Source organism: Sphaeramia orbicularis, chromosome 6 (assembly GCF_902148855.1).
Source record: "Sphaeramia orbicularis chromosome 6, fSphaOr1.1, whole genome shotgun sequence".
Classification (NCBI taxonomy): domain Eukaryota; kingdom Metazoa; phylum Chordata; class Actinopteri; order Kurtiformes; family Apogonidae; genus Sphaeramia; species Sphaeramia orbicularis.
In genome coordinates, this window is record NC_043962.1 from 57,952,413 (window position 1) to 57,977,912 (window position 25,500).

Sequence of the window (25,500 nt, forward strand, 5' to 3'; positions counted from 1 at the left end):
AATTGCAATCACTTTCAAGCACTTAAATGGAAATTCAAGCACTTTTCAGACCTTGAAAACACAACATTGAAATTTAAGCATTTTCAAGGATTTCAAGCACCTATATGAACCCTGGTGTAAAGAACGTGTGTGAAATTTAAAAAGAATCAGGTGAAAAGTGTCTGAGAGATGGGACGGACAAACACCTCAGATGGACAGAATTCCTGGTATATTTCGGCTCACATGTGCTCACAGCTCTTCTTTGTGTCTGTGTTCATATTAAATCAGTCTCAGTGAATCCAAAGGAACTTTGTGTTGGTAAATGACAGTTGTTCAAATGGACAGGATTTCAGTTCTGTTCAACATGTTGATGCTCATATGAACTATGTTTTCAGCTCCAAAATGACCATTTCAGCACAATTAATGCTATATTTTCATGTCACAAATGGACAAGTTCTATTTGAACTGAACTGAGCTGAAAAACAAATCTTCTCTTCTTTTGGATTCCCCAGTTTTTCTTCCCAGATTCTCTCCTCCATATCACATGTTTTATTTGTACAGGTTCAATCTGGAGTATGGTGCTGATCCATCCTGCTTCTGTTCCACCAATACATACATGAAGAATGGCACACAGCACTGTTTACATCAACACTTTTACAATAAGAAGCATTTTTAGACACAAAGAACAATTCTATTGTTCTTTCCTCTTTAGTCTGATGCTAAACTATCCAATAAATAATAGTGCTCCTAGTTTTTGCACAGGGATCATTAGTGTAAACGCTGACATGGCTGCAGAGCATCAGTATGATGGGATCCACAACAACCATGTCACATCCGTCCACTGACACATTTAGTGTTTTTGTGTCAGCTGGGATTGTTTAGATCCACAATACCAACATTTGAAGAAGAGCACAATTAGCAATAGGAAGTCTAGAAGTTTATTCCTAATAAAGTACTGGGACTGACCAGAGCATCATGGGTAATGTCACGTCCGTCCACCAGCAAAAGTTTTCACATCCACGTGCTATTCCAAATCCAATATTTATGAAAATAGAGCTTCTACTGTCAGAGAATATCAGTAGTCTGTGCACAGATGTTAGCATTATTTACACACACTTCTATGACTTTAGGACAACTGTTTTTTTGACAAAAATGGACACTCATTTGACCCCCTAAGGACATTTTAGCCAATCTCTATGTTATAGCCCCACCCATCCCAGAGGTATTATAATAATAATAATAATAATAATAATTACAGCAGTCATTAATGCGTAATTATGAACCAGGAAGTTCAGGGTTCATCGGTTCACGTTCAAGTCATGACTCACCCCAGGACTTTGGCACAGTCATCGTAATATTTCATGGAGTTTTTGACGAAGCTGAAGCCGTTGACGCGCACACGTAGGAGTGTCCGTTGGCTCGGAGCAGGTCGAAGCCACAGACTGTTTGCTGTGAATTTCAATAAAAGACAAATAAGAACAGAAGGACATGAAAAACAGATTCACAGCAGAAGAGACGGAAAAATGTTCCATGAGTTGAATATGATGAATTTCAGTCTCTGGTCCACTCAACCTCCCAGTACTTTTCATTCAAATGTGCAATAACTTGTTGTTACCTCTCAGTACTCTTATTATTATTATTATTATTATTATTATTATTATTATTATTACTTTTTTATAATACTGTGCTTGTCCGTGCAATAACTGTTTTTTTGTTATGTTTTAGCTGTGTTTATGTTTTGTATCTTTTTTGGTCATATCTTTATCTTTTTCTAACTCCGTGACTCAGGGAAATGCACATTAATTCCAGTGTACCTATACTGCTATGTATCTGTGCAAACGGCAAATGAAGTCTATTCTATTCTATCCATTTTAATGACTTTTATGAACTGTAAGAACAATAAAAGAACAGATGCAGAACAGGACACTGGGTTCAGAACCTCATTGACAGTCCTGGTCTCATCACAGAACCAGGTGCATTTGTACTGGGCTTTATCTGTTCTGAAATAAGGAGGAGCTTTCTCCAAATCTCACCTGACCTAAACTACACTGCACTTTAAACATTTTGTCAAACTCCTGTTATTACTTTGTGCCATTACTATTTTTTTGGCATTTTTTATCCATCCATCCATTATCCACCGCTTATCCGGGGCCGGGTCGCGGGGGTAACAGTCTAACCAGGGATGCCCAGACTTCCCTCTCCCCAGACACCTCCTCCTGCATTTTTTAATAATTTTTTTTTATTTATTGTTACCACTGATCTTTTAAAGGTGCCGGAGACTTTCGTCACCAATTTTTCCTCAGATCTGTCCTCAGATGCCCAGTTCCTCCTGACTGTTTGTGAACACATGGTTTGTTTGTGGTGGATGGAACTAAGAAACTGTTCAGCATGAGGAAGAGATTCAGCTGAGGAATGACAGACGTACTGACAGATTCATGATACTGAGGATATGACTGAGGACGGACAGATCTGAGGAAAAATTGCTCCCAAAAGTCTCCCACACCTTTAACCTGTTTTCCATTACAGTGTTTGGTGCTGACTTCGTGGCCAGGTCACCCTTGTAAAAGACCACCATGGGACTTTCTCTGGTTAAATAAAAAATTAATTATTCCCAGTCCTGTCAAAGCTGTTTAACAGCTTTACTTCTCTCACCGACCGACTCAGATCAGGACAGACACAGGACATGTGTCTGTCATCAATACAATCAGCAAACTGATCTTTCATTAATGGTGTGACACCGAAGGGTTAAATGTGTCCAGTATTTCAAACACAGACCATAAGGTCATCTGAGTCAGGTGGATGTTATCTACTACGCTGCTTAACTCTCCACTGCTGCCTGGATTCTGCTGAACTGGACTTCACTCCATTCTCCCAGACAAACTGATTGGTTCCTGTTCATTTACCAAACTCTCACGGGGAAAATACCGTCATATCTGTACAGTCACTTCTAAACATTCAACTGCAGTCTGCATTCCTGTAGCTTCAACCACCACCTCAGAACCAAAGCCTTGTCAGGTTCTGTTCTATGTTCCAGTCCTGAGGTCTGGATGCAGATTAATCTAACAGTAGAAGTGGGCGGGACTTTCACTGGAGGTATGGAGAGACATTTGTTTCTTTATTCATCAATCAAAAAGAATGGATTTGCAATTAAAACGAACAGATTTGAGAGAATAGAGTTTGATATTATGGGATAAATATCAGTGCATTGGTTCATTTGGGTTCAATTATTATCATATGCCGCGTTTCCACTGTGGAACCAGTTCGACTCAGCTCGACTCGGTATTCCTGCAGACCGTTTCCATTCCAGGATACTACTGACTTCACAGTACTTGGACGTCACAGCGATGCGGCACGTTACTTCCGTGTCGTCTGCTCAGAGTTGCTGAAAACTCGCTCGTTGCGTGTTGTCTCGTCTGAATTTTTACGTCGGCCACCAAAGACTGAATCTCCTCGACCGACCATGGTGTAGTTTTGGGCTTTCTGTGGATTAATGTACCGCTATATTTACTGTCCAATTCCACATCTGTTTTTGTAAATTGAGGGCGGGCCACACAGAAAACTGTCTGACCATCAGTGGTCTGCAGTGTTATACGTCACTAGTTTAGTATCTGGTCCCAAGTCTTGGAACCTTGCGGAGGTGATACCAAAAAGTAGCACCAGATTCCAGGTTCTTTTCGTAATGGAAACGCAAAAAGGCCGAGCCGAGTTGAGCCTGGTACCACGTAGTCGAAACGCAGGCATTTGTTTCCAAATGACTCAGAGATGGTTTTACATAATTTCTCTCAGCATGATTTGGTTTTTCTCCATGACTCTGATTTTCACTGTTCTTTCTCTAAATGTCTCTAATATTTGTCCTGCACTGACTGTAAATACTAATGTTCTTCCTCATGGAACCATCTGCTGTTCATCACATTGACTGAGGAAGAAACATTACCATTAAACTACAGTGAAATGTGATGTTTATCAACTATACGGACATAAATCTGTGGACACATCATGTCTCCAGCTGTCAGATGTCCTGTTCATGAGGATCAGACCACAAACATCAATATTAATAATCAATAAGATATCTATCCTCATAACATAAACTCTATTCTGACATTAGTCCTTATTGTTTTGGATCCCAGAGCCCTGTTAGAACACAAACACCTGGAATCCAACAGGTTCCAGACTGTTGGAACACACAGTGGAGAAACAACTGTATTTACATTGATTTATTCATTTTGTTGATTATTTATCCATTTTCTTCATTTTGTTCATTATTTGGTCTTTCTTAGTATTTTTGGATTATTTGTCATTTGTTGAATCTCTTGGGGTTTTTTTAAACCTCATTTTTGATTATTTTCTTCATTTTGTTGATTGTTTTGGGGGTTTTTTAAAGTCATTTTTTGATTATTTTGTTTGTTTTGGTTGATTATTATATTCATTTTGTTTGTCGCTGTTGTTTTTTTTTGTTTTTTTGTTTTTTTTTACACATTTTTGATTATTTTGTGTCATTTGTTGATTATTTTGTACATTTTTAAAATTATTTTGTTCATTTTTTTGATTGTTTGGGGTTTTTCTTAAACTCATTTTGATTATTTTGTTCCTTTTGTTAATTATTATGTTCATTTTGTCGATTATTTTGCTCTTCCTTACCTCATTTTTTGAGAATTTGTTCATTTTGTTGATTATTTTGTACATTTTTTAAATTATTTTGTTCATTTTGTTGATTGTTTGGGGGTTTTTTTAAACTCATTTTTGATTATTTTGTTCCTTTTGCTAATTATGTTCATTTGTCGATTATTTTGCACTTTCTTACTCATTTTATTCATTATTTTGTTCATTTGTTGATTTTCTTGTTCATTTTGTTGGTCATTTTGGTCTTTTTCACTCATTTTTTTTGATAAACCAAACCCAATCTAACCAATGCACTGATATCTATCCCATAATATTAAACTCCATTCTGACATTAGTCCTTATTGTTTTGGATCCCAGACCCTGTTAGAACACAAACACCTGGATTCAACGTGTCCACAGACTTGAGTCCATTTAGTTTATGAGTTAGTAATTACGCTCTGAGGCTAACGATGTGTTCATCCTGGAACACGACCTGGATGCCTGCTCTTATTTCCTGATCACCTTGAAGGCCAGGCAGACTTTTCTCGCCACCAGTTTCTCCATGGCCGTCAGCATCACAGGATATCGGATCTCTTGTCCCCTCGCTGTCCCGCTCCACCTTCCCGTCCAGAGCCGGAGATTTCCTGGCCTCTGCGTGAGCGTAATCTGGACCCACAGTGTAGACCTGAGACCAAGCACAAACACAAATACAGAACCAGGGCCACAGAACCCCCCTTCAGACCCGCATCAGGACCGACAGGACTCTGTACCTTCACGTCGGTGCCGTCTGTCGGCATGAACTCCTCATAGATGTAGGACCCGGTCTTTCTGACGCTGCTTTCAGGAGAATAAACACTGCTGCGACTGCCGATCTGCAAAAAACAAACAAACAAAAAAACAATCACATTTAGTGCTGCAGCTATTGATTACTTTTTAAAATTTGATTATTTGAATGGGTGAAAAAAAAATGTAAAAATGTGAAACAAATGTCTTGTCCTTTATTCCATAACCAACTGAAACAACAACCACAAAAAGTATAAAAGTAAAAGGATAAAAGGAAAGGACACATTAAAAATAGAAAGAGGCTATTGACACAGTACTGTGGCACAAAGCATGGGTTGTCTATGACCACAGAGCCAATCAGCGCCCTCGTTATATCATGTCTAGACTGGTAACGTGTCACAGCCTAAAAAGTACCAGGACAATCAGACAGCAAATAGGTCAGATGTGGATACAGCGGAGATTTAGCTCACCTGGTAACGTATCGGACTGTAATCCAGGAGACTAGGGTTCAAATCCCAGTCAGAGTAACTTCTTGTTTTTTTAATAGATTTTCAAAGGGGGTGGGGGGGGGTGGGCAAATCCGACATTGACTGAAGTCAGCCACTGGACAACGTTCAGACTGCAGAATTCACACCACAGTACTCAACACACTGAACTGACACAGAACTGACAAGTCACATGGCACACTGCTGCATCTAATGCCGCGTTTCCACTATGTGGTATCGGCTCGACTCGACTCGGCGCGACCTTTTTGCGTTTCCATTACAAAAAAGGACCTGGAATCTGGTACCCGGTACTAGTTTTTTGGTATCACCAGGACTGGGAACCAGATACTAAAAGGTGACGTGTAAACACTGCAGACACTGATTGGTCAGAGTCGTCTCTGTGACCCGCCGTTTTACAAAAAACAGATGCAGAAGTTGACAGTAAATGGTTTGGTTTGTTGAGGAGGTTCAGACGTAAAAATTCAGCATGAGTTTGACGAGAGAACACGAAACGAGCAAGTTTACCAGCAACTCTGAGCAGACAACACGGAAGGAACGCGCTGCATCGCTATGACGACCAGGTCCTGTAAAGTGGGTAGTATCCTGTCACGGAAACGATCTCCAGGAATAGGACCTGGTACCCAGAGTCGAGTCGAGTCAAGTCAAAGTCAAGTCAGTCAAGCCAAACCGGTTCCACGTAGTGGAAATTGGTATAACATGTAGCTCCGCCCACCTTCTTCTCCAGCCTCACTGACTGAACAGAGCAAACAACACAATAACACAACATATAGACAATCAGAACAATAATTCCTATTCTATACTATAAACTATCACTAATTAGTCGTTTTCTTTTCTCTTCTTCCGTCAGTTGCCACAGTACTGTGGTAGAAAATGCACGGACAGAATGAACTGAAGTATACTCCATATATGACCACAGTACTGTTGCAACCAAGAGGAGAATGAGTTCATGGAACAGAATTTCTGACTGAACCTCTGACAATTCAACCCCTTTTAATACAATTATGTTCAATTTTAGGTTTAAAATCAGACTGACACAGTTTTGTCTTTAATGATGACCTTCTGCTTTTTTATTTTCACTGGAGACACAAACGCACAGTTGTTCCTGTAAATGTTTAGAGGATGAAGCTCCTGAAAGGGTGGAGCGGTGGGAGTCGTACCTTCCTGAACAGTCTCTACTGCCTCCTCCTGCAGACGTTGGGTAGTAGATGTACACGTTATGGTCCTCGGCACACACTGGTTTCTCCACAAACGGTTTGGGGAAAACCTCTCCGTTAACCTCCACATGGTCCTCGCACTCCACCAGGTTACATTCTGCACAGACAACACACAAAACAAACCGAATATACATGATACACTCATCCTTCAGCCTGTTTACATAAACAGAATGTGTCCTCCATCTGCGAGGGACCATATCTGTTGGACGTATAGGGACCATGGAGGAGGAGGAGCCTACAGTAGCCCAGAGGGGGAGGAGCCTACGTAGCCCAGAGGAGGAGGAGCCTACGGTAGCCCGAGGCACACGGCCCGGAGACACAAGAGAGATGAAATTTAATTTGACAATTACCCTTTTTTAAACATCGTCCTAATTAAATAATCAATCAATAATCAATTTAAAATCAATGAATTGTGCAGCCCTACTTCCATAATTGATTTTTAATGAGTATTGATTACTTTTACAGCCTTCGAGGCCTCATTCCTTTCCATGGTAACAGATCTTTTACTGTCCCGTGTCCCATCATGGATCCTGTTGTTGGTTCCAAGGTCCAGGCTAATTAATAAAGGGGGCGGGGTCTTTGCAATCAGGGTTGGAATAGACAAAGTTGTCGTTCCAACACACACTTTGGACTGAATGACTGAGATTACAGCTGTAAAATCCTCTTATCATTTAAAATCACAAATGGTTTTATGATACGATAAGCCCATTATTTGTTTTCCTCCTTTTATTGCTCTGTACTGTGTTTGGTTTGTTTAACCACGTCTAAATGTTACAATAAGACAGTTCATATAATTCTGCTGACATTTTAAGCTACTGTCACTCCTGAGTTTCAGGTTCCTAATAGTTCTGTGAGTTCTTCAAACTTTGTGTCAGTTGATTCATTCATGTGAGTGCATGGAGTTTCCTCAAGGCTCCTTCCTGTGTCCTCTTCTGCACAACATCTAAAGGCTTCCATTCACACAGATTTTGATTATTCTAACATTTATCAACATATTATGGTGATGACAAACACCTCTACATAACATTTAATGAATGTGTGTGAATCAACAAATACGTGTACATGAATCATATATTTATTGTCCATGTAAACAGCTGGAACTGTTTTGTCCATGCAGCTGCAGGCGCTGTATCAGCATCTTTTCCCTTCTAGTCCTGGCCTGGTACTAATAGTGGGTCATGGTCTGGTACTAACAGTGGGTGTTTACCTTCAGGATTGTCCTGGGTCTCGGTTTTAAAACGGCATATCGAGGCAGATCGATGCCCTCCTCCAACAGGATGCGGTACACCTCCCTCCTGGAGGAGTCAAACATACATACAATATGTCACGTGGTACCTATCCAGTATGAGTACTTTGTAGTACCTTCCTGTATGTAGTACTTTGTAGTACTTTGTGTACCTGTCCTGTATGTAGTACTTTGTAGTACCTGTCCTGTATGTAATACTATGTGGTACCTGGCCTGGTATGTAGTACTTTGTGGTACCTGTCCTGTATGTAATACTTTGTGGTACCTGTCCCTGTATGTAGTACTTTGTGGTACCTGTCCTGTATGTAGTACTGCATGTTGAGGTCGTTGATAAACAGTGGATTCCTCAGTTTGACGTATTCTACAGCTTTGTCCAGAGGAAAACCTGAAAACAGACATAATTTACATATATATATATATCTATATACATATATATATATGTATATATATACACACACAGGGTGGGGAAGCAAAATGTACAATGAACATTTAGTGTTTTTTCTCAGCAGGCACTACGTCAGTTGTTTTGAACCCAACATATACTGATGTCATAATCATAACCTAACACTATTATCCATACCTTTTCAGAAACTTTTTGCCCATATGAGTAATCAGGAAAGCAAACGTCAAAGAGTGTGTGTTTGCTGAATGCACTCGTCACACCAAAGGAGATTTCAAAAATAGTTGGAGTGTCCATAAAGACTGTTTATAATGGAAAGAAGAGAATGACTATGAGCAAAACTATTACGAGAAAGTCTGGAAGATACTATTAAAGAAGAATGGCAGAAGTTGTCCACCACCAATATTTGAGGAACACTTGCACAAGTTTCAGGAAGCGTGTGAAGGCAGTTATTGAGAAAGAAGGAGGACACATAGACTAAAAAACATTTTCTATTATGGACATTTTCTTGTGGCAAATAAATTCTCATGACTTTCAATAAACTAATTGGGCATACACTGTCCTTTCCATCCCGGCCTCAAAATATTGTAAATTTTGCTTCCCCACCCTGTATATACATACATACATACATATATATATATATATATATATATATATATATATATATATACACCACACACACACATATATATATGTATGTATGTATGTATATATGTATATATGTGTGTGTGTGTGTATATATATAATATCGTATATATATATATACACACACACACACACACATATATATATATATATATATATATATATATATATATATATATATATATACACACACACACACACACATATATACATATATATACATACATACATACATATATATATACATGTGTGTGTGTGTGTGTGTGTGTACACGTATACAACAAAATAATACTGACAAAAATACCTGAATGTTTAGAATACTGACTCTTAGATCCTTTTTCTTCTGTGAGGAGTGAAATACTTGATCTGTTTCACATCAGTAACATGTGTGATAAACTGCACATTAAATATTCCTCTGGTGTTAGATAACAAACAGATCTGAAGGTTGCTTTCCCATGATGCACCAGGCCTGTACCTTTGGAGTGGAAGGAGATGAGGCAGTGGCAGAGCGGCCACTTCTCCACCGGCTCCTCCAGAATCACCTCCTCTGGGAAAATCACCACGATCGATGTAGTCGAACTTACACAGACGCTCCAGGATCTGAGTCATGGGCTTGGACTTGGACTTCTTCGTCATGGCGCAGATTCCGACCATGATCTGTCGCTCCGACGGCTGGAGGGAAGACAGGAATATGTGTTCACAAAGACCTAAACACAAGAACCGTTCCAGAACGGGACGCATTTAGCACAAAGCAGCAGACACATTCACATCCTCTACAACAGCCAGGCTAAGGAGCTTCAGGTTGTCTTCTGTTCATGAATATACTTTTCTTTCTTCTGTTGTTCAGAAAAGGTTTGAACTGTAACGCAGGGAACATCTAACCAACCTATACCTGATTCTGAGCAAAGAAAAAAAGAATAGTATAATCCTCTGAAACAGTGTTTCCCAACCAGTGGTGTCATGAGAAATCATCAGGTGTGCCGTGGAAAATTATCCAGTTTCACCTGTTTGGTTCTGTAAGTGAGCAGCGTCATATACATACGAGGGCCGTTCAATAAGTCATGGCCTCACCCAGAAATACTGGTTGTTATAATACAGGATGTTACATTCTTTCGTGATGGGGCTAGTGATGCTTGAACATCGATGGACCAAGTGCATTGTGTAAATGGAGATGTATGTTGAAAAATAAAATATAAATTATCAGTCTGTGTTGTTCTGTTCTGGGTGAGGCCATGAACTTATTGAACGGCCCTCGTACATACGACTGCACACACCAACGACCCACTGTACAACAGTCTACTGTTCCCCTGTCAAAATAAAAGGTGAAAGTGAAAGTGAACCCGGCCCTGATGTGGGGCGTTCTGTTGAGAAAGCCCCACCACCACCCCCCACTAGTGATGTGTGGATTAGTGAGTGACCCGCAAACCTCGGGGTACTGGGTTGGGGCGGGTGGGGTGGGGTGGGGGGTATGCCTCCCATACTGAGACCCGACAAATATGGGATTTCTGGGGCCGATGCCAATACCGATATTGGGGCTAAAAAAAGCTGAATTCCAATATATCGGCCGATATCCAAAACTGGCCGATGCCGATATATTGGCCGATATATGAAATAAGAACACTGATCCACACAGGATATAATAATCTTACATTAGATAATTGTGGACAGGTGGATAAACAGTTGCATAAATCTGTGTTTATCTCACACAGATAATTGACGACAACTTTCAAATGTAAACTATGCAATCACAAAAATAATTAGAGCAAAAAATCTGACTGAGCACACAATTCTGTTTTCACTCACACCATGTGGATGTGTCTGCCTCACAGCACTACAACTGCCCATGTGGACTAAGAACTAAACTGAGCATGTGCAGAGTGAATTAGGTGAGTCCTAAGTTGTTTCTGATTGGAGCAACTGCAAGAGTTACAACTGTCCCCGGTCTCCCCTACAACTATTAACACCCAGGCCTGCCTGCAGGAATGAAACTGTGAGGGAGACAGGAAGTGCACGGACATGGGGGTGTGTGTGGGGGGGGGGGGTGAATAGTTCATAAGACGGGGGGGTCCGTGATTTTCAGGGGGCGGGTTGGTGGTTCATCCTCGTCAGAGCGTGCACGGGGGGGCATTAATCTATCGGTCGGAGCGCCATCCCATACTATTATACAACGGACCTCGATCCGGGGGTCCATCCGAGGGGTCGCTGACGCACCCTAACCCTAACCCGAAAAAAGAGAGACTCAGAGCTGCTGAGGCAGATTTGTGTTTCTTTCTTCAGTTCCTGCTGGAGTATCATCTTTGTGTTCGACTAAACAGGCCAAGGTTTCACCACCCAGGAGGTAAAGAGACTAGATTTGCATTATATTTACATACATATATTTTCTGTGTCATTTTTGTTTGGTGGTGTGCCTTGTAATTTTTATGCGCCGTGGTTCAAAAAGGTTGGAAACACTGCTCTAAAACAGGCGTCAAACATCCGACCCGTGGACCAGAACCGGCTCGCATAAGGGTCCCGATCCGACCCACGAGATGAATTTTTACACAGAAGGAAAAAAATTTGATTGATAGGAGGCATTGTTTGTTTGGTCTTCAGTTCATAATTCAGTTCATAAGTTTAGTGTAAAAAAAGTAAAATTTCATGAAAACGCTTACATTTAGAAACTATCCTTTTACAAAATGTGAATAACCTGAAAAACCTGACATGTCTGAAAAGAAGTAACTCCTATTGGACCAGTGGTGTTTAGTGTCAGACTGCAGTGGAAGCTCAGCTTCCCTAAAATGACTCCATTAAATGCTCAAATCTGTTCAGTTGTTTTCACTTCATTGACTCCAAATGTGTTGGAACACGTTCATCTCTCAGACCAGTTGGTCAGAATCAGTTTGATCCCAGATCATGGACTGGATGTTGTTCACTTCTCCTCCATTCCCGTGTCTGTGTTTTCTCCTCCATCTCTGCTCAGTGCATTTGTCCGTAGACGCTCAGCGTCCATGCACTTCAATGGACTGAGTGGAACTGCTGGAAACTGACTCTAAACTGGACGCTAATTGGATAAATGACACCATGTTGTCCCGCCCCCGGATGCTCGACATCTCTGGGGGTGAATGGAGCTGTGGGCGGAGCTCATCCGGGCCGGACGCTGAGCTTCCGCGTGCATGATTGGAGGATTGGTCCACAGGCTGAATCCTGTTTGATTGACAGCTGTTTTCAGATCTGCTCCTTCACTGACACAGTTCAGTTTAATACCATCACACATTCTGCTGGGAAATCACAGAAACCACTACCAAATTACTTGTTCATTTCTTGCACTGTAAATAAAACACACTCATTGGACTTCCATGTTTCAATTTAACATAATTTCAACGTTTTCTTGTTTACTTGGTACGATAAGGTCACTGACTGTTATCTTAAAAAGGAACGGAGGGACGAATTTATGTTTAAATAACTTGACTTTTTTTTTTTTTTTTTTTTTTTTTTTAATGGAAGCTGACAATGAGCTTCCCCTGTCTGAAAGACCAGCAGCTGCCACTGCATTATACCAATATTCTGGCCTGTTATTAAATGTTTTTTTTTGTGTATTTGTAGATCACTGTGATCTGTCAGTAATAATACACGTGTGGTAAATGATAAACTGAGGCAGAATATTGTTCACATTGCACTTATTTTTCTTAAGACATTTCAGCTTGTTCATGTTATTCACATTTTTAAGGACACTTTGTAGATGTGAACATTTTCATGATGTAATTGGACTTTTTTCACAGTTATTATTTTCCTGGTTCTGATCCACTTCAGATCACATTGGTCTGAATGTGGAACCTGAACTGAAATGACTTTAACAGCCCTGAGTCTAAACTGATCTCAGGTCAGCTGATGTCTGTTTCCTCTGTCCACAGATTCTGTTCCTCTTTTGATTCCCACACAGAAAATGAGCACAACTCAACCTTTTCCACCCAACTTTAACACGACTGCAGTGTCTTATGTCTCCTGTTCTGGACCTGTTTAAAGGTTCACACCAAACTAAGAACTAAAGGTGCAATGAGTCAAACCTGGACCGAGTTTATTTCAACATATCCATGTCTTCAGGCCTCATTTCAGATGTTAAACAGAGGATTAAATGTGTCAAAATTAAAACTAGAGACAAAAAAAAAACTGGACAAAACTGTCATGTTGTTATCCTCAGATCATAACTGTTTAACTCAAACACAAATGGACCAGTCTGTGGACCTGTTGAATCCAGGTGTTTGTGTTCTAACAGGGGTCTGGGATCCAAAACTATAAGGACTAATGTCAGAATAGAGTTTAATATTATGGGATAGATATCAGTGCATTGGTTAGTTTGGTTTTGGTTTATTTAAAAAAAAAAAAAAAAAAAAAAAAAAAAAAAGAGTAAAAAAGACCCAAATAATCAATAAAATGAACAAAATAATCCAAAAATAACTAAGGAAGACCAAAATAATGAACAAAATTAACACAAATGGATAAAATAATCAACAAAATGAATAAATCAGTGTAAATACAGTTGTTTCTCCACTGTGTGTCCAACAGTCTGTGGAGCCCTTGAATCCAGGTGTTTGTGTTCTAACAGGGGTCTGGGATCCAAACTATAAGGACTAATGTCAGAATAGAGTTTGATATTATGGGATAGATATCAGTGCATTGGTTCATTTGGGTTCAATTATTATCTTTGTTTCCAAAATGCCTGAGATGGTTTTTACATAATTTCTCTCAACATTGGTTTTTTTTTATCCATGACCCTGATTTTAAATGTTCTTCCTCTAAATGTCTGTAATATTTTTCCTGCTCTGACTGTAAATAATAATTTTCTTCCTCATCGAACCATCTACTGTCATCACATCTGACTGAGCAAGAAAAATTTACCATTAAACTACTGTCAAATACTGATGTTTCTAAACCAGGGATGTAAAACATGCGTCCCAGGGGCCAAATGCGGCCCACCAAAGGTTCCAATCCGACCCGTGGGATGAATTAGCAAAGTGCTGTTGAACTAGTTTTAGTTCAGGTTCCACATACAGACCAATATGATCTCAAGTAAAATAACAGTATAATAATCTACAAAAAATAATGACCCCATATTTTCTTCTCAATTTAAGTAAGTAAGTAAAGTAAATTTTATTTATAGAGCACTTTTCACAGACAGAGTCACAAAGTGCTTTATCAATTCAAATCAGAATCAAATTAAGTTTACAGAGACCCAACAGAATCCTTCAGGAGCAAACACTTGTGATTGGTGACAGTGGAAGGAAAAACTTCCCTTTAACAGCAGAAACCTCGAGCAGACCCAGACTCCTGAAGGATGGACGTCTGCCTTGACCAGTTGGGGTTAAAGAGAGAGAGAGAGAGTAAAGGAGGAGAAAAGAGAGAGCGATAGAGATATAGAGAGACTGGGGGGGGGGGGGGGGGGGATGACACATGGAGTACGTTATGATGAATACATAGAGTGTAATCAGTCTGTGGTGGTCCTGGTCAGGTGGGAGACTAAAAAGCCTTTTTGAACAGGAGGGTTTTGAGGTGTTTCTTAAAGCTCTGTACAGAGTCCATGGACCGTAGGTGTAGAGGCAGGTCATTCCATAGACGTGGTGCCACAGCTTTAAAAGACCTGTCACCGCGTGTGCTAAAACAGGTCCGTGGAACCATCAGCAGGTGCTGTCCCTGAAGACCTCAAGCTACGAGTCGAGCTGTAGCGCGGATCAGGGAAGCAATGTATGCAGGGGCCTGGCCATGTAGGGCCCGGAAAGTTAGCACAAGAATTTTGAAATGAAGACGATATAGAACAGGAGCCAGTGGAGAGATTTAAGGATGGGAGTGATGTGGGTTCTCCTGTTTGTGCGGGTCAGGAGCCTTCAGCAGAGTTCTGGACAAACTGTAGACGGGCCAGCTCCTTCTTGTTTAAGCATGTAAACAGGCTGTTGCAGTAGTCTGAGCCAGAAGACACAAAAGCGTGAACGATCATCTCGAGCTCATTTGTGGACACCATAGATCTGAGTTTGGAGATGTTGCGTAGGTGGAAGAAACAGTTTTTGACTAGGTGTTTGGAGTAGAATTCTAAAGACATGTCCTGGTCAAAGATGACACCCAGATTCCTCAGTTTGGTCTTTACCGAGGAACTCAGGTCTCCAAGGTGATGTTTGATCCCTGGGATTGCACTATCCGGGGCAATGATGAGGGTCTGTGTTTGACTGGAGTTCAGCTGGAGGCTGTTCTCATTTAGCCACTGCTTCAGCTCTGACAAGCAGTTGATTAAGGAACTCAGTTTGTGGGGCTCAGAGGAGTTAAAGGAGCAGTATATCTGGATGTCATCCGCGAATAGATGATGGGAGACATCACTATACTGTTGGATAATGTGGCCAAGTGGGAGGACATAGAGTAAGAATAGGACTGGTCCCAGGACAGAGCCTTGGGGCACACCACACAGTAGATCCGCTGAGTCAGATTGGAAGTTGTTTATTGACACAGTGAAGCTTCTGCCGGTCAGGTAAGAGGAGAACCAGTCTAGCACATGACCTGACATCCCTACCAGGTCCCTCAGTCTCTCAATCATTATGGTATGGTCCACTGTGTCAAAGGCCGAGGAGAGATCTAGCAGACCAAGACCGTGGATTTCCCGGAGTCAGCCGCCATCAGGATGTCACTAGACACTTTTAATAGTGCGGTTTGTGTTGAGTGGCGTTGTCTAAACCCAGACTGAAAAGTGTCATAGATCTGGTGTGTCTCCAGAAAAGCTGTCAGTTGTTTAGACACTGCCTTCTCAAGGATTTTGGCCAATAGGGGGAGCTTTGAAATGGGCCTGTAGCTTTTGAAGTCTGTGGGGTCCAGTGTGGTTTTCTTTAGTTTAGGTTCTATGATGGCCTGTTTGAAGGAGCTGGGAAACAAACCAGTTGTGAGCGACAGGTTAAAAAACTTTATGACCCATGGTCCAATAGTGTCAAAGACACCGACAAGGAGCTTATGGGGGAGGAGGTCTGCAGAGTTGGAGGAGGGTTTCGTTTTGGATAAAAGTGCTGAGATGTCCTCCAGTGTCACAGGGTCGAAAGAGGACCAGGTTTGCAGAGGGGGATCAGATAGGGTCAGACGGCCAGAGGGTGGTGGGATATTGTGTTTAATATCCCTGATCTTGTCTGTGAAGAAGTTTAGGAAGTCATTGCTGTCAGCTTTACAGAGCACAGGGGGGGGGGGGGGGGGGGGGCAGCAGGGGACACAATGGACTGGATTGTGTCAAAGATTACTTTGGGGTTTTTCTTGTTTGTGGCTATAAGTTTGTGGAAGTAGCTGGATCTTGCCTCCTTAATCATTTTATTTAATGAGGTTATGAGATCTTTAAGATGTAACCTGTGTACTTCCAACTGGGGTGATTTCCAAAGACGCTCAGTTTTGTGACAAGTTCTCCTTAGGTTTAAGATGTTTTCATTTATCCAGGGACAAGACCACTTACCAGTGACATTAGTTTTCACGGGAGCCACCTGGTCAAGAATAGAGCTGCAGTGTGTGGCAAAGCACTGGATAAACTCATCAACATCAGGACACTCATTAAGAAGACTAGGGTTAAACAGGGCACGGAAATCCTGGGCTGTGGACTCTGTAATGATCCTCCTCTTGGCCCTTCTAGGTGCAGGCTTGGGCTCCAGAGGCACACATAAGTCAAAAAACACACCACAATGATCACTCAAGTGGACATCCTCAACACACACATTTGTGACGTGTAAGCCCAATGAGAAAACCAGGTCCAGGGTGTGGCCTTTCCTGTGGGTGGGGCCAGATACATGTTGTTTGAGGTTAAAAGTGTCAGTCATGGCTAAAAGTTCCATTGCTGGGCTGGATGAATTGTTATCGATGTGCAGATTGAAATCCCCAAGAATTAAAACCTTCTCCAGTTTTATTATTGATGTTAGGAAATCACTGAAATCGCTTAAGAAGGCACCAGCAGGGCCAGGGGGACGGTAGATTAAGAAACAGTAAAACACACTGGACGAGCCAATCTTGATCATTTGTGACTCAAATGAGGGAAAGTCATCGGTGCTCATCCCTCTGCATATGTATTTGTCTTGGTGCACTACAGCCAGGCCACCGCCCCGGCGACAGGGGCGGGGCTGACCAAAAGCAGAGCAGCCAGGAGGGCACAGTTCATTTAAATGAATGAACTCCCCATCCCTTTGCCACGTCTCCGTCAGGAATAATGCATCCAAGTTCCTGTTGGTAAAAAGCTCATTTAGGGAGAAGGATTTATTGGCAATGGAACGTGCATTTAGTAATCCAAACCGGCTAGGTGGTGGTGACATCATGGTGTTCGTGTCCGCTGTGTGTAATGGGATTTGTGTCAACCACCTACGGTGCCTTTTAGCAGAGTGAAACCCCATACGAGACCTGGATATGACAGGAATGGGGAAGAGCAAGGCAGAGGTGTAGGCTGCTGGAGATGGGGAAGGAGAAGAGGAATTCACTGAGGAGGTTAGTTGACAGGTGGACAGTGTCATTGAAGCCCACGTGAACTCTGATCCGGGTAACGGTGGACGGCAGTGAGAGCAGCAGCTGAGGCAGTTCATGGAGGATGGAGGTGACGGTGGAACCAGGAAAACACCTGGTTATGGCGTTAAAGAAACGGACGTGACGGATGATGGAGTCCCCGAGGATAGCGGTGGTCGGAGGGAAAAGTGGTCGAGGAGACGGTGTTGAAGGTGAAGGGTTCCTGGTCTCTCTAGGTGGACATTCCACGGGTGGACCGTCAGTGTGACGGCGGACGGCCTCTCGGAGGAGGCGGCGCCGGGCAGAGGAGCGGACCGAGGAGCGGGGACCCTTGTTCGACGGCTTTACAGGAGGACCGGCTTTAGGACCGTCGCCGGTAATCAGCTCGGTGGCAGCCACGGTGTCAGCAGGAGCCGGTTCCGGGACAGAGCCAGGTGGGATGGGGGGCACACCAGCCGTGGCGGGGGGAGCCGGAGCGTCCTCCACGGACAGGACGGCGAAGCGGTTTGATGTGCTGATGGTCGGAGGTGGTGAGTCTTTGCTGGTGTTCTTTTTGCGGCCACGAATCACCACTTCAGACCAGGGTGTAGAACACGGGGGGCGAGAACAGGCAGAGGAAGGATCCCATAACACCGTATCATCACAGGAGGCTTTGGGCTTCTCTGCGCTTTTCAGGAACAGACTGGACAGTGTGGGAAGGCGGCTGGAGAAACCACAGAGCTGGACATTTTTCTCCGCGAGTTCTGCGGAGAGGCGCAGTATTTCCTCTTTGAGATCCGCGATAGTTTGGTAAGCCTTTACCAGGGTTTTGTTTGCTTGGACGAGAGGACTATCTCCGGCTGATGAGGATGACGCCATGGTGGAAACAGCGAGATACGGGGCAGAGCGCGGGAAGCGGTGGGTGACAACCAGAGGTAAGGATCCACTGACAATACTGACCTGTCCTGATGAAGGTTTGGGTTGATAGCGTCAAGTTAAAAAGACACGGTTAAGAGGTTGGGTTCAAGTGAGTAAGCATTGAAAGGCAAGAAATAAGTAGTTAAAAGGCTGGATTTCTAAGAGTAGATCCGCCGGCGGTTTGACAGACGCCACGCATGCGCACTGTAGTCCCTGTGATGTGAAAAAAAAAATATTACGTTATGCCTATCAATAATGACAGCTTCAAATGTTTGTCTTTGTTTTAGTGCAAAAAATAACATTAAATTATGAAAGTATTTACATTTATAAACTATCCTGTAACAAAAAAATATGAATAACCTGAACAAATGTGCCCAACCTGAAATGTCTGTATTAAATTCAGTCCAGTTTGAACTCTTTTCTTCCTGTTCCTCAGTGTTTAGTGTCTTTGGAGATCTGCTCCAGAATGCACATGGACTAATGAGAAGTGGAGGAAGAAGACTAAGAAAATTACACTGATTTATCTGAAGAAATGTCACTTTTTTCAGGTTCTTCACATCTTTTTTGTCTGGATAGTTTATAAAAGTATTTCATGATTTAATTGGGGTTTTTTGCACTAAAACAAAGACAAAATTTGGAGTTGTCATTATTTATAAGTTATTATGTTATTATTTTACTGGTTTGGCCCACTTTCACATCAAATCAGACTGAATGTGGCCCTTGAAAGAAAATGAGTTTGAGAGCCCTGTTCTAAACTCTATGGACATAAATATGTGGACACATCATGTCTCCAGCTGTCAGATGTCCTGTTCATGAGGATCAGACACAGAAACATCAGTATTAATAATCAACAGGATATCTATCCCATAATATGAAAGTATATTCTGACATTAGTCCTTCTTGTTTTGGATCCCAGAGCCCTGTTAGAACACAAACACCTGCATTCAACGTGTACACAGACTTTTGTCCATTTGTGTTTGAGTTAGAACATTATGCTAGGAGGCTAACGCTATAATAAACGGTCAGCCTCAGTAAATTCTTCCTCTTACCGAGTCGTCGTCATCGTCATACTCCATGTCTTCTTCTCTGAACATGTCTCTCTTCAGCCCCGCCTCCATTCGACTGGAGTCCTGCTCATCATCTTCCCATCCGACCACAAACCGAGGAACGTCTCTGCAGCCCCGCCCCTGACCGCCGCGCCGCTCGGACATCACAGAGTGCCGAGCCGCATGGCCAATGGGGAGGCTCCGCTCGGGTCAGGTGATCAGGAGACGTGGACAGAGAGCATGTGCAGGACAGGTGTGTAGGTGTGTGTTCAGGTATCAGATGGATCCGAGCTGTAAAAGAGCCATGAGTCGACTGATAAGACGTTCACATGTTCAGACGGAGGGAAACGCCAGCGTCAGCATCTGAGGTCAGAGGAGAAAGAAGAAACATGTCAGTGAGGAGCACCACCACATCAGACCGACCAGATTAATGATTATTACTGTTATTAAGGCTGGAACTAATGACTGTTTACACTGTCGACTCGTCACAGTATGAACTGCAAAAAACTACCATCTTATTTATATTTCTTGAAGCAATAAAATACATTTTCTTATGACCTCATAATTATATGTACTGAATATTTTTGTACACTTATTTATATTTCATTAATTAATTATCATATTGATAAGGTATTGTCTAGTACATATGGTACAAATTGCTGTTCTAATTTTGTGTCTTTGTAGAGTGTATAGAAGGATAGAACAATAGATAAGGGATTAAAGCAAAAATTTTTCATCTGACTGAAAATTTTCTTCTGGTCAAAATCATTGGCCACTATTAAAAATGATGCAATACAATACTACTATAGCGTACAAGTTTATATAGTCAAATTTGGCAATACTGTAAAACCCACTGAATGGGAGAGTGTACAGGTGTAGAAGATTAGTAACATGGATAGAAAAAATGTCATGAGTGGTATTGGTGGGGGGTCTGGGGGTCCTCCCCCAGAAAATTTTTAAAGCTTCAGGTCAATTTTGGTGTTCTGTGGTTAATTTTAAAGGGTATGAAAACCTGTGAAGCAAGTGAAAATAACTAGAAGAAAACCTTACTGCAAAAAATGAGTGAAAAACTTTTTATTTAACAATTTAGGAACTCCAAAAACATAACTCCAACTCCAACAGCACATGAATTTTGGGGAAAATGTCTGTGTAAATGTTTTTTTGCACCATGATCTAATTGGAGTTCCATCGTCTCCCTTCTCATCAAGCCACGCCCACCTCCATCTGTTTTTCACGCATCTCTCAATAGTTACCACTTCAGCACCTTCCTCTACAAACGTGTCCATGATGTCGTATATGCTAGCCAAAATAATCTGTACGTCGTCAAACCTGCGTCCACAACCCCCTCCCACCAATATCATGTTCTGATTGGAAGAAATTACGTCAACTGAAACAGAAATTCTATTCCGTTCCAGATCCTCTCTGAGGGGATTTCAAATACAGTGGCTTTGCAAATACCAAGGGTGTTACTCATTCATTCAGTTTTCTCTTCGTACTGTACCACACAGATAGAAATAAGATGCTAAACGGGTCCAAATAAAGCACTTATGCAGTCAGGCGCGTAACCGCGTAAGGCCGCGGCGCGCACAGCCGCACGCACGGGAAGGGCACATACACACAAACGCACACACACACACTAGTCATATACCGGCAAGAGGAGATCAGCTCTGAACCCAAACATGAAGGTCCATGCAGATCAGTTCCATCTTCTTCCCTTTTCGCTGTGGTTCTTTCATAATGAAAGCTACTTGTTAGCACTAAACTAAAGTTAGTCTGGAGGCTGAACTTCGGTAAAGCTGAACTTGTCCATGTGTTTCTGAGGCACAGAATGAGCAGCGTTTCCTTCCAAAGAGAAATACTCATCAATCTGTCCTCCCGACATAAAAATAAAGAAGTCATCTTATTATCATCACTGTTAAACCTATCAGCCCCCTGAGCCTGTGTTAAACACCTGCAGACCCAGGACAGCAGACCCAGGACTGCAGACCCAGGACAGGATCGTGGTGCCGACTGGACTCCATGAAACACGTGTGGAAGTTACTTCAATATGACTTTTTTCCCTCAATTTTTCCATTTGACGGAAATCTGTCGTGGTGACGGAGAACTTTAATCCCTACGATAGATAGATAGAACGATAGATAGAACGATAGATAGAACGATAGAACGATAGAAAGAACGAACGTAGATAGATAGATAGATAGATAGATAGATAGATAGATAGATAGATAGATAGATAGATAGATAGATAGATAGATAGATAGATAGATAGATAGATAGATAGATAGATAGATAGATAGATAGATAGATAGATAGATAGATAGATATCATATCATGATTACCATGATCAAAATGATCATGGTAATCATTATTATCGTGGTATTGTTGAAATGTGATCACAGTGGTCAAAAGTACTGATACACACACTGAAATAATTTAACAAAGTTGTATTTTGAAAATAACAATAATAAAATGACACGCACAATGTTCTGTTGGCAGAAACATTCAAATATTAACATGTAAACATCAAACATTCAGGACAGAACAGATATGTGCACCAGGGCTGGAACTGATAGGATCTGATCAATATCAATGCCATTGTCCATTCTGCTTATCAATCCAATTCCATATCAATTCTCCTATTGATTCCTGAGTGGTTTTTTGAGTGGGAACAAAAGTAGTTGGACAGGTCAGAGTTTATTTGACCCTTTTCAGATCAGATCATTCCCAGTGTCACACATATACTCCATTATGCACACAAACAGGAAGTCAAACACAAACAGATTTTCATGAACGGTTTAATGAACAAATGTAAATATTCTGAAAGAATGAGGATTTAAAAACATGTTAGGGTGATCTGATCCAGACCGGTCAGTGGTGATCTCTCTCTCCACATAAACATGCAAGATTTCAGAATTTTTTTCCAAGGCACACTGTAGGATTTGTGTAAAAATAAAATGCCTTTATTACTGTATGGCAATCTTCTAAAATAAAGCCAACACGATTGCCATTTTTCCATCTTCTTCATATATTCCTGAGGTCCTCGGCCCCCTTCCTGTCTCTTTGTGTTCAGCCCCAGGACGCTGGACTTCAGGTGAAACCCTCCATATATGGTAAGGAGCTTCCTAGTCTTGATATCAGTGGCTTGTATCTCTTCCAGTGGCCAGGATGTTATACCAGGGGGTATACTGGGGTATCTGACCACTGGCAGGACATAGGTGTTAATGTCCTGGGTCTTATTTTTGCCGTTCAGCTGACTTTTCAGGACCTGCCTTACCCTGTGTAGGTATTCTGCTGTGGCTGACCGCCGAGCTGCCTCCTCATGATTACCATTTCTTGTTTGGGTGTCTGCTGGGGTGGTGACGACTGGGTCTGGTTCTGGAAGTTGGCTGTGCTCTGCCTGTCAGTCCATCAGCCATTGGGCGTTAGTGTTCTGTGTTTCCTCTTTGTCCCAGATACTCTTCCAGTACTACTCAGTCTCAGCTCTGGGTGGGTCTGTTGTCACCTTGGTACCCTTCCATTGACAGTAGACCTCAGCTGGGTCGATGGAGAACACTTTGTTTCTTCTCCTTGCCTCTTCTTCTCTTGTAGACCTCTTTAGGGGGTACCTAGGGCTGTGAGTGTTTGCTTAGCAGTCTCCAGGTCCTCAGCTGTGGACAGTTTGTTGTATTTCCTGGGCGGCTCTTTCTTTAGAGTCCCACCTCTGCTTAGTTCTGTTAGAAGGAGGACTTCTCTCTGTGCCGCCACAATCTTTGCCTCTAGCCTTCTCCTCCATGGGGCAAGTCACTCCTTCTGGCTACTACTAATACTGTTCATCTTTTAGCTGAGCATCTCTAGGATGACTGTTGCTGCTGCATACATCAGCCGAACACCCGATTTTTTCCTCTAAAAACTTGATTTTCGATTTCTATTTTTGGGTAAAACTACAAAAGACAACAGAAGTCAGCATGTCGTTTTCGTGAGCAGCCCACAATGCAAGGCACTGCTCCCTAGCTCCAATCTGTGATGGTATCACGTGATGAACCTACAAAAGTTTTATTTTTTTCTTCATTAAATCTTTATTGAATGAAGTAGAGTATACAAACAATGTACACAACAAGAAAATAACATAACAAGTTTGCCAGGGGGAATACACTACTATAAATTGTCCAAATCAGAGCAAAGAGCAGAGTTTGTATAGCCTTTTTGTTTCCAGATTTATCAAACAGCTTTAAATAAAGTTCAACATCTTTCAAAAAATAAATATTTGGTTTTGTGTTCCACATAAAAAACAGTCTAGTGGTGTGAGGTTCTGGAGAATGCAGAGGATATTCACCCAAACCCCTCCGTCCAATCCACCTGTTTGTCCAGTTCTCCAGATCTCACACCACCAGACTGTTTTTTATGTGGATCCCTAAAAGACAAAGTCTCCATTATGAGACCTGCAGCAGTGGCTGAACTGAGAGCAGCCACTGAAGGTGGATGCACACAAATACCAGTGGAACCGTTTGTGATGTGTGTGGTTCCACTGGTTGTCGTCAGCAGAGTCTGGACCAGAACGGACGTCAGTTTGAGAACAGGAGGAACAAACAAGAAAAGGAGGTTAGGAAATTTAAATGAATTTGAATAAACACCTACTTTACAATTATTTAAAGTGTGTATACATTTTTGTGGGACACCCTGTATATTCAGAGCTATACACACACACACACACATTTGTATATTTACAGCTTCTTGTATGTATATGTGTATATTTTTTCTTTTTTGTTGTATTGATAATTTCTTTCCTGATATGAGAGCGAATGAATAATGGGTCAATAATGTAAAGCGCTTTGGGCGTCTAGAAAGGCGCTATATAAATCCAACCCATTATTATTATTATTATTACTTGAATGCAGCGACTGTAACACAATCATTTCCCCCTGGGATTAATAAAGTATTCCGATTCTGATTTTCTTCCCTTTAACAAGAACATTTAGTGCACAACAATTAGAATGCAGAATAAAGTTTGTTAAATAAATATTCAATTCAATAAGCAGCAACAAAACACTTTTTCCCCTTAAACTAAAGTGCATTTTGTGCAGAACAATTCCAGTGACTAATAGACAAACAAACAGCTAAATAATCAGGAGTTGTATTCATCAATGAAATAAACATTTTTCCTCAAACAAAAGTGCATGACGTCACTAACGACCTGTCGATGAATAATTTAGTCATCCACTAAGTTTGCCGTTGACTATTCATCCACTAGTGGACTAGTCGTTGCAGTCCTAGTGTTTATCAAACCGACAACATGAACCGAAATGAATGAAAACACGAACCCACATGGCCCAAAGCAGACCGTCGACAACAGAGTCCATTAACAGTCTAGAGTCTGATCGGACATGAACACACACCACAAACATCACCAGAACACCACCTGACGCCTGCCATTCACATCCATTCACAGCCCCTGGCTCCGCCCACAGCGGCTGATGCAGAAGCTGGATCTTACTGCACTGACTCCGCCCCTTCAAAGCCCCCGGCTCCGCCCTCAGCAGCTCACGCAGAGGCTGAATCTGACTGCACTGACTCCGCCCCTTCAAATCCCCCGGCTCCGCCCACAGCAGCTCACGCAGAGGCTGAATCTAACTGCACTGACTCCGCCCCTTCACAGCCCCTGGCTCCGCCCACAGCGGCTGAAGCGGAGGCTGAATCTGACTGCACTGACTCCGCCCCTTCAAATCCCCCGGCT

At 42.0% G+C, this 25,500-nt stretch overlaps 1 protein-coding gene across 1 annotated transcript in view; it reads right to left on the reverse strand.

Annotated features, from left to right (window-relative positions):
* Window positions 1-25,500, reverse strand: part of LOC115421530 (inositol hexakisphosphate and diphosphoinositol-pentakisphosphate kinase 1-like) — a 98,504-nt gene that overhangs the window by 64,002 nt on the left and 9,002 nt on the right. The window contains 13 exon segments of the mRNA XM_030137456.1: window positions 1,308-1,374; window positions 1,377-1,428; window positions 5,101-5,178; window positions 5,180-5,263; window positions 5,349-5,450; window positions 7,025-7,041; window positions 7,044-7,178; window positions 8,289-8,301; window positions 8,304-8,376; window positions 8,622-8,712; window positions 9,848-9,938; window positions 9,940-10,044; window positions 19,794-20,153. Of these exon segments, the coding sequence (XP_029993316.1) occupies window positions 1,308-1,374; window positions 1,377-1,428; window positions 5,101-5,178; window positions 5,180-5,263; window positions 5,349-5,450; window positions 7,025-7,041; window positions 7,044-7,178; window positions 8,289-8,301; window positions 8,304-8,376; window positions 8,622-8,712; window positions 9,848-9,938; window positions 9,940-10,044; window positions 19,794-19,955 (1,070 nt within the window). The 5' untranslated portion in view covers window positions 19,956-20,153.